At 49.3% G+C, this 13,763-nt stretch overlaps 1 protein-coding gene across 1 annotated transcript in view; it reads left to right on the top strand.

The window, feature by feature from the left end:
- SYN3 (synapsin III) overlaps window positions 1-13,763 on the top strand; it is a 687,937-nt gene that overhangs the window by 649,194 nt on the left and 24,980 nt on the right. The window contains exons 9-10 of the mRNA XM_049884283.1: window positions 1,460-1,534; window positions 6,699-6,801. Of these exons, the coding sequence (XP_049740240.1) occupies window positions 1,460-1,534; window positions 6,699-6,801 (178 nt within the window). The remainder of the gene's footprint in view (window positions 1-1,459; window positions 1,535-6,698; window positions 6,802-13,763) is intronic.

The raw sequence follows: 13,763 nt of genomic DNA, 5'->3' as shown, positions 1-13,763 counted from the left end.
AGGCACAGTTCAATGGCCACCTTCCTGGGTCTCATTAAGTGACTTTGGTTTCTCCTTTGTGTCCCAAGAGCTTTTCACTCATCTTGTGCATTGCTAACCCTACCATGCCTCTACTCTAGCTTTTGGCTAGTCCACCCTTCTAGGGAGTGAGCATCCTGTGAGGAGGGCATCATCTCTGCACACTTACGCTAGTCCAGTACCCAGGACATAGGGTGGCCCAGTGAATGTTTCCTGAATTGAGTTGAGCTGATCAGAACTGGACTGAAGTGACACAGAATGTATCAATGTCACTCCACCCCTTAATAATCATGGCTTCTGTTGGCCACCATCTCTTCCCAGCATCTGTGCTCACATATACTTTATTTTCTCTTTCAGGGCAGATTTTTGTGGCAGTTCCTCTCCCCTGGTTTAATCTTAGCCACTTGCTTACCCGTAGCCACAAAACAAATAGCATTACCTGTGCCACTTTAGTTAAACTTGTTCAGGCTTTGCCGAGTCCACCTGTACCACAGGGCCATGGAGAGTCTGTGTGGGTCCTACCCCACATACACAGTCCCTTACCCAGTCAGTAGCTACTGAGCATCTACCACCTGCCAGGCCCCTATAGGGCACTGGAGATACAAGGGGTAAGCCAAACAGGTTCCCTGCCCTCAGGGGCTTCCACTCCATCAGGGAAGACAATATAAAACAGTAGCCATTACAAATAAGATGAGCATTGCTAAACATTAGTGTAGAGAGTGTAGGGCAGCCTATTCTTGTTGGGGAAGGCAGACAGTAAGGAAATCGAATGGATGAGTAGGACTTGGGGGGCCAAGGCGGAGATGAAGACCGTGTCTAGCAAAGGGAAGAATACCTGTGGAGGCCTTGACATAGGAAAGAGTCATGGGTATTGGAGAACCAGAAAGGAGGTCAGTTGTTGCTGGAACAGAAAGAACAAGGGAACAGGGAAGGGCAGTGGGGCAGGCAGAGGTCAGAAAGCCTTCCAGCTCTTCCCTGTGGACAGGTGATTGCTTCTCTCCGTGTATCATTTTTCCTATATTTTGATGCCCTCAAAAAATTCCAGAATACCTTGTACTACATTGCCCTGGTTCTCTTTCTCAAAAACAGGAGGCCGAGGTTTGGATAATTTCATTTGATGATGCAGGCATTTTTTTAATTTAATTTTTAAATTTCAAAGATGACTTAGAAAAGGATATGTAAGATAGAAAATGAGTTAATAAGGCAGTCACTATGAAGAAAAATAAAGCTGAGGGCAGAGTATGTACCTAAGAATACACACCATAATGTGAGCTAGACACTTGAATCTGAGCCTCCTAATAGCCAAAGCAAAAAAGGAAAGCAAGTCCATGGCAGGTGTCCCTAATGCCCTCAGTTGTATTATTTGCCAAAGCAAAAAAGGAAAGCAAGTCCATGGCAGGTGTCCCTAATGTCCTCAGTTGTATTATTTGTTCTGATACAGGAGAACCTCAATCTCTGGGAACTGGAAGGCCAACACAGGCTCTGCCATGCTGGAGCAGGTGGCCATGACGGAAAGGTAAGAGACAAAGGACGTGTGGGGACAGCCACCATTCATGGCAGGAACTGGAGGAGGGATAAAACAAGTAGCCTCCTCACCCTCTATCTAGGGCCTCATGACCTGCAGGGCACTTTCCTAGGCATGATCTCCTTTATTCCTGACAGTAACCCTGTAAGGTAGGTATTATAAACTCCATTTTACACGTGGAAGAAGAAAGTGCAGACAGGGGAAGTGACTTCCCCAGGGTCATGAAACTGATCAATGGCAGAGCTGAGAGTAGAACCGTGATGTCCTGATAAGTCCAAGGGTCTTCCCAGCCTCATCCAGCTGCTTCTAGGAGACAGCAGAGAGCTGTCGCCAGCCCTCCTGTGCTCTGACAGATGCATGGAGCCTCCTTATTAGGGCATCAGTGGTACTGCAGAGTCCACTCCTCTCTCGGCTTATTTCCATCTCAGCATGAATAGAGGGAGGCTGATTTCCCACGAATGTCTCTGGGGTGTGCTCTGGCTGAAGGCTCCAGAACAGAGGCCCTCTCTTACCCAAGTACTTTAAATACTATTGTGTGCCACACTCACCTGGAGAAGGGCCCAGTCACCTGCCCGTCATCAACAGGTACACGTTCTTTGCTGCATGCCCAGTGACCTCTGCTTGCAAGCATGGAATGGCAGTGGAGAGGGCCTGGGCTTTGAGGTCAGAAAGTTCTGCTCAGTAAATATTACTTAAGTACCTACTACATGCCACATTGTACTGAGCAATAAAGAAGCCAAGGTGAAAAGAGCTTACATCAGTTATGAAGGAGTACCTGGGTGATGCAAATGGTTAGCATATTGGCTCAGCTGCTAATGGAAATGTTGGAGGTTCAAGACCCCCAGGGGCACCTCAGGAGAAAGGCCTGGCCATCTAATTCTGAAAAATCAGCCACTGAAAACCCTATGGGGCACAGTTCTAATCTGACACACATAGGGTCACCAGGAGTCAGAACTGATGAAAACTGGTGTGGTTGTTTGTTTGTTTCCAATCAGTTACAAGTGTCAGAAACACAAATGAAATTGGCTTGAGCAAAAAAGGGGAGTTATATCTTATGTCACTGAAAATTCCAGAGACACAGCTTACTCTCTACTCCACCTCTTGGTTCAGCTATCATTGTGTTGGCTTCATTCCGTAAGCCTCTCTTCACATGGCGGCCCACAGTGGCTCCAAGCTTACATCCTCGGTGTCAAGTAACAGAAAGAAATCTTCTCTTTCCCAACCATTTCAACAAAAGCCTGGAATTGAGTCACATTCCTTCTGATTGGCCTGGCTTAGGTCACATGACCATCACTGAACCAATCACTATGGCCCAGAAAGATACAATGCTATGATAGGACAAGTCTATGTCATATCCCTGCCCCTAGGGGTTGGAGCGGAACCACCTGCTATAGCAAAAATGACTAAGTGAGGCTCAGAGAGGGATATAACATCAAGGAATATCAAGAAGTCTTTAGTAGAAGGGAAAATAAATGCTGTTCCAATTAAAACAACAGAGTCCACTCCAGGCTTCCCAGATAATGAAGGAGATAAAGAGATAATTGCAATGCAGTACAGTAATGTAAAGTATGATATTGGCAAAGAATATCGAATATACAATGAACTGCCAGAAGAGCGAACAAATCTGTCTTGGAAGAAGTACAGCCAGAATGCTCCTTAGAAGCAAGGATGACGAGACTTCGTCTCACATACTTTGGACATATTATCAGGAGGGACAAGTCTGTGGTGAAGGACATCGTGCTTGGTAAAGTAGAGGGTCGGAGAAAAAGAGGAAGAGCCTCAACGAGATGGATTGACACAGTGGCTGCAACAATGGTCTCAAGCATAACAATGAGTGTGAGGATGGCACAGGACCAGACAGTGTTTCATTCTATTATACATGGGATCGCTATGAGTCAGAACCGACTTGACAGCACCTAACAACAAAGCAAGAACAACAACAGTAATGTTAGGATAAAGTGAGCCGGGGGTGCTGCAGTGGGAGTAGAGAGAAGGGGCACTGACCCCACACTAGAGAGGGGTGAGGTCAGGGAAGGCTTCCTGAAGGAGGCGGTAGAAAATCCAGTCTTAAAAAATGAGTAGGAGTCGGCAGTCATTCACTTTTTTGTCAATTTTTTCTTGAGCACTCTCTGGGAGTCAATTACTAAGTTACCCACAGGCCACTACCCCCTGTCAGTTTGTCATACTGTGGTGGCACGTGTATTGCTATGATGCTAGAAGCTTTACCACTGGTATTTCAAATACCAGCAGGGTCACCCATGGTGGACAGTTTTCGGCAGAGCCTCCAGACTAAGACAGGCTAGGAAGAAAGGCCCAGCCATCTCCTTCCGAAAATTAGCTATTGAAAACCTTATGAATACAGCAGAATATTGTCTGATACGGTGCTGGAAGATAAGCCTTCTAGGTTGGAAGGCACTCAGAAACACAGTAACTGTAACAATGGACTGGAGCACCAATGATCATGAAGACGGCACAGGACTGGACAACACTTTGTTCTGTTGTACATGGGGTCACCATGAGTCGGAGCCAACTCGATGGCCACTGGCAACAACAACAGGGGATACAGTGGCAAACAGGATGGAAGTAGTCCCTGCCCTCATGGGACTTCCAGGGCAGGAGCTCTAGCTGAGGAAACAGCATGAACAAAAGTAACTGGCCCTGCCACTTCCTAGCTGTGTGACCTTCGATAAGTTAACTAACCTCTCTAAGCCTCTTCTGCTATAAAAGGGGGATAATAATACCCACATCAGAGTGCTATTTGAGGACCATAAGGGAGGGGAATGTGCAGGGGCACCGTAAGGATTAGCCTCCATGCCTTCCCATCAACCCCAGGTAACAGGCACTACCTTCAATCTTGGGACTCACCTATGCTAACTGGTGCTTATTACCAGGCACACTGAATCATCTGGTCTGGGCAGTCACAACTGTTCCTCAGTGGACATTTGTGGGGGACATATGTGGCCCTTTTCATGACAGCCTTTCCCAAATATGAGCCCTAGCCTTCCCAGCACCCACCAGCTGCTCATGGATGTCCCCAGCAGGCTACCATCTCCCTGGCCCTACTGGGCCCCAGGTCACATGGAACATTCCTGCAGGATTTTGGCATGGGAGAGGGGCTGCTCCAGCCTGGAATTCACTTTCCCCTCTGCAAAGTCATGGGCAGCACTCCAGGGCCAGGACTCAGCTCCCCAGTTGCATCCCCACAAGGATGCAGTACCTGGGGTCCATAAACAGGCCCCGAGCCTGACCCCTCACCCTCCTTGGCTCCCCTGTTGGCCAAGTAGCCTGCCTCCTGGGCCAAACCAGTAACGTGGTTTGGCCGGTGCCAGTCCCACCTGGCTGGAGGGAGTGGGGACCCTATGTTCTCCAGCCTCCCCACACTGCTTCACGCTTGAAGTCCCTTCCTTGGCCAGTAGGGGGCCTGGCACCCAATGGGATGCAGCCAGCAGGGGACCTGGAAGTTCATGGTTTGTAAACAGCCCCTGGAAACCAGTTGCCTGTGGACCTAGCTCCAGGCTTCCAGTTTCTATTAAGAAGAAATCTGATTTACGAGTACCTTGGGAGGCAGATTTCCCTAAGCTGGGATGCCCCACAAGTTTGCCATTGGTGCTGAGTAGAGAGACCTTGATCAGAGAGTGCATGATCCCCTTAGAGTTCTGAGGACCACAGGTGCCCCCCAAACCTGGCTGTACATCAGAATCACATGAGAGATTGTTACAACATAGAACAAAGCCCCACATCTCGGTGCGTGTGTGCACGTGTGTACGTGGGTTTGGCTCTGCTGGTGATTCTAGTGCACAAGCAGAACCAGACCTAGGCCTCCCCATTTTACAGATAAGGAGACTGAGGAACCGTGGCTGAAAGATTGGAGATCCCAGCCCACCCAGAGGCACTTTGGAAGAAAGGCCTGGTGACCTACTTCTGAAAAAGCAGCCACTGAAAGCCTCATGGAGCACAGTTCCGCTCTGCTACACATGGGGTCACCATAAGTCAGAGATGACTCAACGACAACGAGTTTTCTTTTAGCGGACGTGCATGGACTCCAGAATCAGAATCAGGGTTTGAAAGTTGGCAGTCTCTGAGCCTCGGTTTCTTCATTGGTAAAATAAGCAAAAACCTTCCTGATGGTGTTGTTGTGGGATTAGAGAGAAAAAGGAGAGAAACTCCCCAAGCCTGGCACATCATCGGAGCTCAACAGCCGTGAGTTTCCTTCCTTCCTTTCACTTCTATCATGTCACACGCTCCTCACTACGGCTGAATGAGAGAACTGGACTAGGAGCCAGGAGATCTGGGTAATCCTGCCTTGCCGTGTGACCTGGGCAAGCCGCTCTCCCTCTCTAGCACTCATTGATGGATGAGAGGGTTTGTTCTAAGACCACTTCAGGCCTTGACCTGTCCTGAAGCGGGAACATTGACACAAAGTCCGCTGTGATTCCCAAATCCAGCCACCACGAGGGGAGCCAAGTGCAAGCCAGGAAGATTTCTCTGGATACAACCACCCCCTTGTTGCAGGTCAAAGTTCAGCGTTGAGACTTCCCCCCTGCAAAGCAAACTGGCTTTGTAGCCATCAAGTGGCTGGAAAGGGAACAAAAGCCGCGGGGTCTGGAGGGCCAGGCCCCCGGGCCAGGCCGGAGCAGCCTGCCCGGCTCCCTTGCCTGCCCAGCTCAGGCTCCACCGAGAATGTGCCCTTTGTCTCCCTCCAGCTCTTGACTGGCCTGGGCCCTGGGGGCTGGGAGGGTGGCCTGGAGCAGCTTTCCCAAGGGAAAAGGGTACAGGAGCAGCCTGGTGTCCAGATGGCTCCAGATGGGACCACAGCAGGCTGCCCACTACTGGGGAGCCAGCAAGGTCCTGGGGGTGGAGGGGGTCTCTGATCTCTCCCAGCGCTCACTCCATGTCTCCCTCATCTTCCTCTCTCCTGTCCTTCCTGGCTCCCTCGTGTCCCCTTCTTTCTCTCTCTCAACCACTGTTTCTACCTCTGTGTATCTGTCTCTCTTGCTGCTTCTCTGCCCCTTTCTGTCTCTCTGTGTCTCTCTCACTGCCTGTTATTCCCTGCATGCCTCTCACTCTGTGTCTCTCCATGCCTGACCCCCTCCTTGCCCCTCCCTGGCATGTACTGTCTGTCTCTCCATCCCTGTCTGTCTCTCTATCCCTGCAGGTACAGGCTGTGGGTGGACAGCTGCTCGGAAATGTTCGGTGGCCTGGACATCTGCGCTGTCAAAGCTGTCCACAGCAAGGACGGCAGAGATTACATCATCGAGGTGAGGGGTGAAGCAGTGGGTCATCTCCGCTGGCCCAGCCCTCAGGCAGGCATGCTGAGGGAGGGGACCCCAGCTATGGTCTCCAGCAGTGCTCAACTGTGTCCTGGCTCGGGGCCTGGGCACACCAAGCCCAAGCCTCAGTGAGCGGCTTCTGAAGGCTTCTCACCGACTGCCCTCATGCACCTCTCCCTCCTACCCTCAGCTACATCACCATGGCAACTGCCCAGGGGTTCTGAACTGGGCCTCCAGAGCCCAGGGCATGAGGTTTAACAATCTTTCCCCAACGTGTGGCTTAAGGGTAGGGGAAGAGCATCAGGCCAATAGTCATCAAGATTCTGTCCCACTGGGCCTCTGAAATTTTCTCAATGTCCAAGTGTGTAAAATGGGCACAGTTCTCCAGTCACCATTCAGAGAGTCCATCATTTGTTCATTCACTAAACATGTGCTTAGGGGGCTCTCATGGGCTAGGTATGGGGTATGGCTCTGGGGATAACAGCGGTGAACAAGACAGACATGGAGTTTGCAGGCTGGAAGGGAAGAAGGATGACAAAAGGGTGATGGCAGGGTGTTGGAGGTTAGAAGGCTGTAGTCATGGGAGAGTGGGAATGGAGGGCAAGGTGTGGGATATACAGCTTTAAGGGACAGGCTCCCAGAGGAGCTGTGGGTCCTAGAATCTCTCCCACAGCCCTCCTGAACACCGTACCTCTCACGGGCCCACAGCCTGCTGTGTCCTCCAGCTGTCTCCCCCATGTCTCTGTGGTCCCACAATCCTCCTCTCTCCTCCACAACTTTCCCCCCATGTTTCTCCCAATCCTACAATCCCCCTCTCTCCTCCAGGGCTGTCTCCCCCATGTCTCTCATGGTCCCGCAATCCCCCTCTTTCCTCCAGGACTCTCTCCACGTCTCTCATTATCCCACAATCCTCCTCTGCCCTCCATAACTCCCCGTGAGTGGTCTCCCAATCCCCCATTCCCCCCACAACACCACGACACCTCCCATATTGCATATGATCCTACAATCCTCCTTTTCTCCCAACTCCCACTCAGTGCTTCTCACGATCCCACAGTCCCCATCTCTCTTCCATGACTCCCAATGTCTTTTGTGGTCCCACATTCTTCCTCTGCCCCCAGCTTCTACTCCAAGCTTCTCCCTATCCCACAACCCCCTTCCCTCCTCTAGGACTCTTTCTCGCGCCTCTTCAACTTTCCTTTCCTGCCCCCCATCACCACACTTATGGCTCTCCCACTGCTTTCCTCCAAAAATACCACTCTGGCCTCAGAGTTCTCCCTTCTCTTCCTGACTTCCCATCTCCACACACACCCCGCGCCCCTTTCAGCTCCTTCTGTGGCCTCTCCTCAAACCACAGCAGAGGGCGGTGCTGACACAAGGCCAAGACACGTGAGGGAGAGCCCGGCGGCTGCCCCCTCCCCAGGCTGTGGGTGGCAAATGGAAAGCATGTGGCTGGCGTGACCACGCGAGCCAGCCAGTCCTCCAGTCCCTCGTGCCTGCCTCACTCCCCAGGGACCCACAGCACGGCAGGACTGGGGCACTCCATGGCAATAGCCCGCTGTTCTCTACCAGCCATGCCAGGAGCCAGAAGGGATTCGCACCCATGCTCAGGAGTAGCTGCCCTTCCAGGGCAGCTGGAGGGAGAGCTCACAATGGACACTGTCTCTGTACTCCCTCCAGAAAGGCCTAGAAACTCCCTCACGATGAGCAGCATCTATATTTGCAGATCTGTCCTCAAGCCCAGGAACTGATGTCCCTCTGGCCGCCACCGTACCTGAAATTCCCCCATTAGCTACTTCTCGGGGGAGATATCGAAGGGGCCAGGAATGGAATGACTGACCCCTGCACACTTGCTTCTGAGCCCAAGTCAGACTGCTCTCTGGAGAAGCCTGTTCCCCATCCTCCTGAGGGGGACCTTGTGGCCCCTGAGACCCCACCTGGCCCTCTTGCCTCTGCACCTTATCAAGGGGACCACCAGACATGAGCCCAGCTCTGGCACACATGCAGGCACGCACTCATTCACTATTGAGCACCCACTCTGGGTCCCAATCTGGAGCTAGGTGACGAGGATACAGTAGTGAACACAACAGCTTGGACCCTGCCTCCTGGAGCTCCCATTCCAGAGAGATGACAGGCAGTCAACAGATCAAGGGAGGGAGCCTCTCCCACTGGGCTCTCCTCCCCTGCCCTGTGAGGACCCCCCCCTTCTCCCTTGCGTTAGTGTCTTCTCTGCCCCCTCTGTCTCTGAGGGCTGGGCCAGGGCCCAGTGAGTGCTCAGGATTGTTGATGAAGGAGACACAAAAGGAAGTCAGTGAGTTCCTCAGAAGAGCCAAATGTGAGCACCAGGGCATTTCAGACAGACACACATTCACTAAAGGAATCTTTTTTTTTTTTTTTTTTTTCCCCAGCATGAAAGCATTACCAAACATCATGTCCACCTAAGATGCTTCGGAAGGCCCTTAGGGGCCAAGCAGGGCCTCTGAGATCTAATTATGAAAATGAGTTTAGGTTTATACCCTGAAGTGCCAGAGAGCAAATTAAAGAGCCGCCCCGACAACAAGGTTCAAGATAACAGAGACTTCATTCAGGACGCCAGTGTACCAGTTGCCATCGAGTTGATTCCAACTCGTGTTATCAGAGTGGAACTGTGCTCCGTAGGGTTTTTAATGGCTGCTTTTTCACTAGGCTTTTCTTCTAAGGCATCTCCAGGTAGACTCGAACCTCCTACCTTTTGGTTAGTAACCAGATGCGTTACTATTTGTACTACCCAGGGGTTCCTCATTTGGGGAGCAGTGTTTTAACAGCATGGACTCCAGAGTCAGAAAAAAGTTGGTTTTGAGTCCCAGTTCTGACCTCAGTTTGTTCATCTGTAAAATGGGACTCGAAGCACACATACTTCATAGGACCAAATGAGATACTGCATCCAGAAGGCCTGGTTGATAGGAAGCATTATTGGCCACTGTTTACTTAGTGAGTGTTTACTATGTGTCAACCAAAGTACTTGTCCCAACAGAGTGAAATGACTTCTCCAGGTCACACAACTAGTAATAACAGTTACAGTCAGTCCCACAAATTAAGATTTGAATCCAGTCCTGTCAGACTCCAAATCCCCTGGTTGTTGGCTATACTGCAGGGGCCTCTCTGGGTGTAGCTCCCTCAGATGGCCCCCTCTGTCCAGTGCTTGCTCCATTAAAGGACTTTGCTTCCCTGAGTTTCCTCGACTTTCACTCTCAGGAAGAAAAAAATCTGTCCCCGTGGGCCCAGGCTCCTTGCCTCCAGGCATTCAGGGGGTCAGGAATGAAAGAACTTTCACATTAAAAAAAGTAAAATTAGTGGGTTTGAACTTTGAAAAACCAGAAAACACTTCCCAGAAATGTTCCAGGAGGAAAGAAAAAAAAAAAAAAAAAGATGGCTTTTCAGAATTTTTTTTTCCCTACGAAACATTACGAAGTTGTTTTCCTTGCTTTGGGGTTTAGGCCGGAATAGGGGGAGATGGCGAGCTTGTTACCAGGAATATAAAAGGTATTTATCCCTAGTAAGAAAAAAAAAAGGCAGAGAGATCCAAAAATACTGATTTCTTCAGCCACCTCTGTGGTGAGAACAGAAAACTTGTGTGAGATGTTTTGTGAAGATCCTCATGGTGAAATACTCAGAGGAAAGACCCTTGAACTTGTCCCATCTGACCTGTCCGGGGAATGACATTGCTCACTGGAAAAAAACGTTTCCCTGAGGAGACCAGAGTGTCCACTTCCTTTGGTTGTGTCCACTATGGGACTTCCAAAATTCTCTGACCTCAGGTTCCTCATGGTGGCTGTGTCCCACCACAGGGAATGTAAGGAACAGAGACGGGAACAGAGACCAGAACAGAAAGGGGTGGGCAGGGGCAGGGAAGAGAGGGCAGGCGGGCGTAGAAACCTGTGTCCATTTGGGACAGGCTCCATAATTATAACTCAGTTCGGCCACTGTTGACCAAGAGGCTATTCACGTAGCAGGCCCTGTGCTCATCACCGGGATCCTGGGATATCTCAGACCTAGGCCCAGCCCATGAGGAGCCAGTTTGAAGATAGTTTTCAGGGTCTTTCTAGAATCAGTATTCACAACCTTGAGTTGACTTTTCAGCTTCCCAACCACAGTGGATGCTTTGGATTCATAGACCTCTAAAAGTCCCAGCTGGAAGGGCTATAGCAGCTGCCCAAATCCTTCAGGATACTGTTGAGGGGGGGAAAAAATGGACCCATAGAGGAAAAGTGACTTGCCCAAGACCACCACCATAGCAGAACCTAGGCCTGGAACTCTGGGTTCCTGGTCCCAGTTCTTACCACCTAGAGCTGTTCCACTCATGGTGAGATTTAGTCTGATGACAGCTCTGTGGGGCAAGCTCTCCAGTATGACACAGGGAGGACTGAGAGGGTAGAAATGAGAAGAAGGTCATCAGAGAGGGCTTCCCAAAGGAAGTATCTAGGTGTTCCTGGATAGATGAGAAGGGGTTAGCCAGGTAAAAGGCGGGCAGAGGAACAAAAGGTGGAAAACTGAATACCCATCAACAGATGAACGGGTAAACAAAATGTGGTTGTTGTCGTTGTTGTTAGGTGTTGTCAAGTCAGTTCTGATTCATAGCGCCCCTGTATATAATCGTATGAAACACTGCCTGGTCCTGTGCCATCTTCACAATCATTGTCATGCTTGAGCCCATTATTGAAGCCACTGTGTCAATCCATCTCATTGAGGGTCTTCCTCTTTTTCGCCAACTCTCTACTTTACCAACCATGATGTCCTTCTCCAGGGACTAGTCCCTCCCGATAACATGTCCAAAGCATGTGAGACAAAGTCTCGCCATCCTTGCCTCTAAGGAGCATTCTGTTCTAAGGAGCATTGTTCATTCTTCTGGCAGTTCGTGGCATATTCAATATTCTTCACCCACACCATAATTCAAAGGCATCAATTCTTCCTCAGTCTTCATTATTCATTATCCAGTTTTCACATGTGTATGAGGCAATTGAAAATACCATGGTGTGTGTAAGGTGAACTTTAGTACTCAAAATGATATCTTTGCTTTTCAACACTTTAAAGAGGTTTTTTGCAGCAAATTTGCCCAATGCAACGCATCATTTGATTTCTTGGCTGCTGCTTCCATGGGCTCTTGATTGTGGAGCCAAGTAAAATGAAAACCTTGACAACTTCAATATTTTCTCCGTTTATCACGATGTTGCTTATTGGTCCAATTGTGAGGATTTTTGGTGTCTTTATGTTGAGGTGTAATCCACAGTGAAGGCTGTAGCCTTCGATCTTCATTAGTAAGTGCTTCAAGTCCTCTTCACTTTCAACAAGCAAGGTTGTGTCATCTGCATATTACAGGTTGTTAGTGAATCTCCCTCCAATCCTGATGCCGCATTTTTCTTCACATGGTCCTGCTTCTCTATTTGCTCAGCGTACAGGTTGAATAAGTCACACCTTTCCTTTTTAAACCACACAGAATCCTCTTGTTCTGTTTGAACGACTGCCTCTTGGTCTGTGTATAGGTTCCTCATGTTCTGGAATTCCCGTTCTTCACAAAGTTATCCATAATTTGTCATGATCCACACAGTCGAATGCCTTTGCGTAGTCAATAAAACACAGGTAAACATCTTTCTGGTATTCTCTGCTTTCAGCTGAGATCCATCAGACATCAGCAAATGATATCCCTGGTTCCGTGCCCTTTTCTGAATCCAGCTTGAATTTCTGGGAGTTCCATGTCCATGTACTGCTGCAACCATTTTTGAATGATCTTCAGCAAAATTTTACTTGCATGGGGTATTAACAATATTGTTTGAAAATTTCCACACTTTTGGATCACCTTTCTTTGGAATGGGCACAAACAGGAATCTCTTCCAGTCAGCTGGTATATACAATTGCATATTACTTGACCATAAAGTGAAAGGAAGTCCTGATGCATGCAACAACATGAATGAAACTTGAAAACATGCTGAGTGAAATCAGTCAGTCACAAAAGGACAAATATCGCATTATCGCACTTACATGAAACGTCTAGAATTGGCAAATGTATAGAAAGCAAAGTTTGTCAGCACTTACCAGGGGCAGCGGGACGGAGGCAGGAAGAGGAGTCACTGCCTGGGGGGCTCTGAGTTCCCGTGAAGGATGACGGGAAAATTTGGAAAAGGATAGTAGTAATGGTTGCACAACATGATGAATGTAGTCAATGTCACCAAATTATACTTGTAAAAGTTGTTGAGTTGGCAAATGTTTTGTTTCATATATATTTACACACACACGTATATAAATATATATTTGCTTGCGTAGTGGTTAAGTGCTACAGCTGCTAACCAAAAGGTCGGCAGTTTGAATCCACCAGCTGCTCCTTGGAAACTCCGTGGGGCAGTTCTTCTCTGACTCGACGGCAACAGGTTTTTTGGTTTTATGTATATGTACACAAACCAAAACCAAACCCACTGCCATCAAGTCAATTCCAACTCATAGCGACCCCATAGGATTTCTAAGGCTGAAAATCTCTATGGAAGCAGACTGCCACATTTTTCTCCAGTGGAGCTGCTGGTGGTTTTGAACCACCAACATTTCGGTTAGCAGTCCATCGATATTAAAAAGAGAGAGAGAGAGAGTGGGCAGAGGAAACAACAGGCATAAAGGCCTAGAGGAGAGAGAGAACCTATCAAGTCCAAGGCTTTGGAAAAGAGAAGACAAGAGTGTGGGCTTGGTGGGCATTGGATGGGTGGAGCAGACAGAGAGGGTGGGAGCAAAGACCTGACTCCCCTTCAAGACTTTCTACAGCCCCCTATACCTGGGGAATTATCTGAATCGTTGGCCTGTGTGATTTGGCCAAATCCCTTCCCAGCTCTGGGCCTCGGCTTCCCCATCTGTAAAAAGATCAGGATGGGCTCCTATGTCCTCTCAGACCCCTCTTCCTCTTCAGCGCTGTGCTTCCTCTGAGAAACAGCGGC

This window comes from Elephas maximus, chromosome 4 (genome assembly GCF_024166365.1).
Source record: "Elephas maximus indicus isolate mEleMax1 chromosome 4, mEleMax1 primary haplotype, whole genome shotgun sequence".
Lineage (NCBI taxonomy): Eukaryota > Metazoa > Chordata > Mammalia > Proboscidea > Elephantidae > Elephas > Elephas maximus.
Note: the sequence above shows the minus strand (reverse complement) of the source record. Positions and strands in the feature narration are given on the sequence as shown.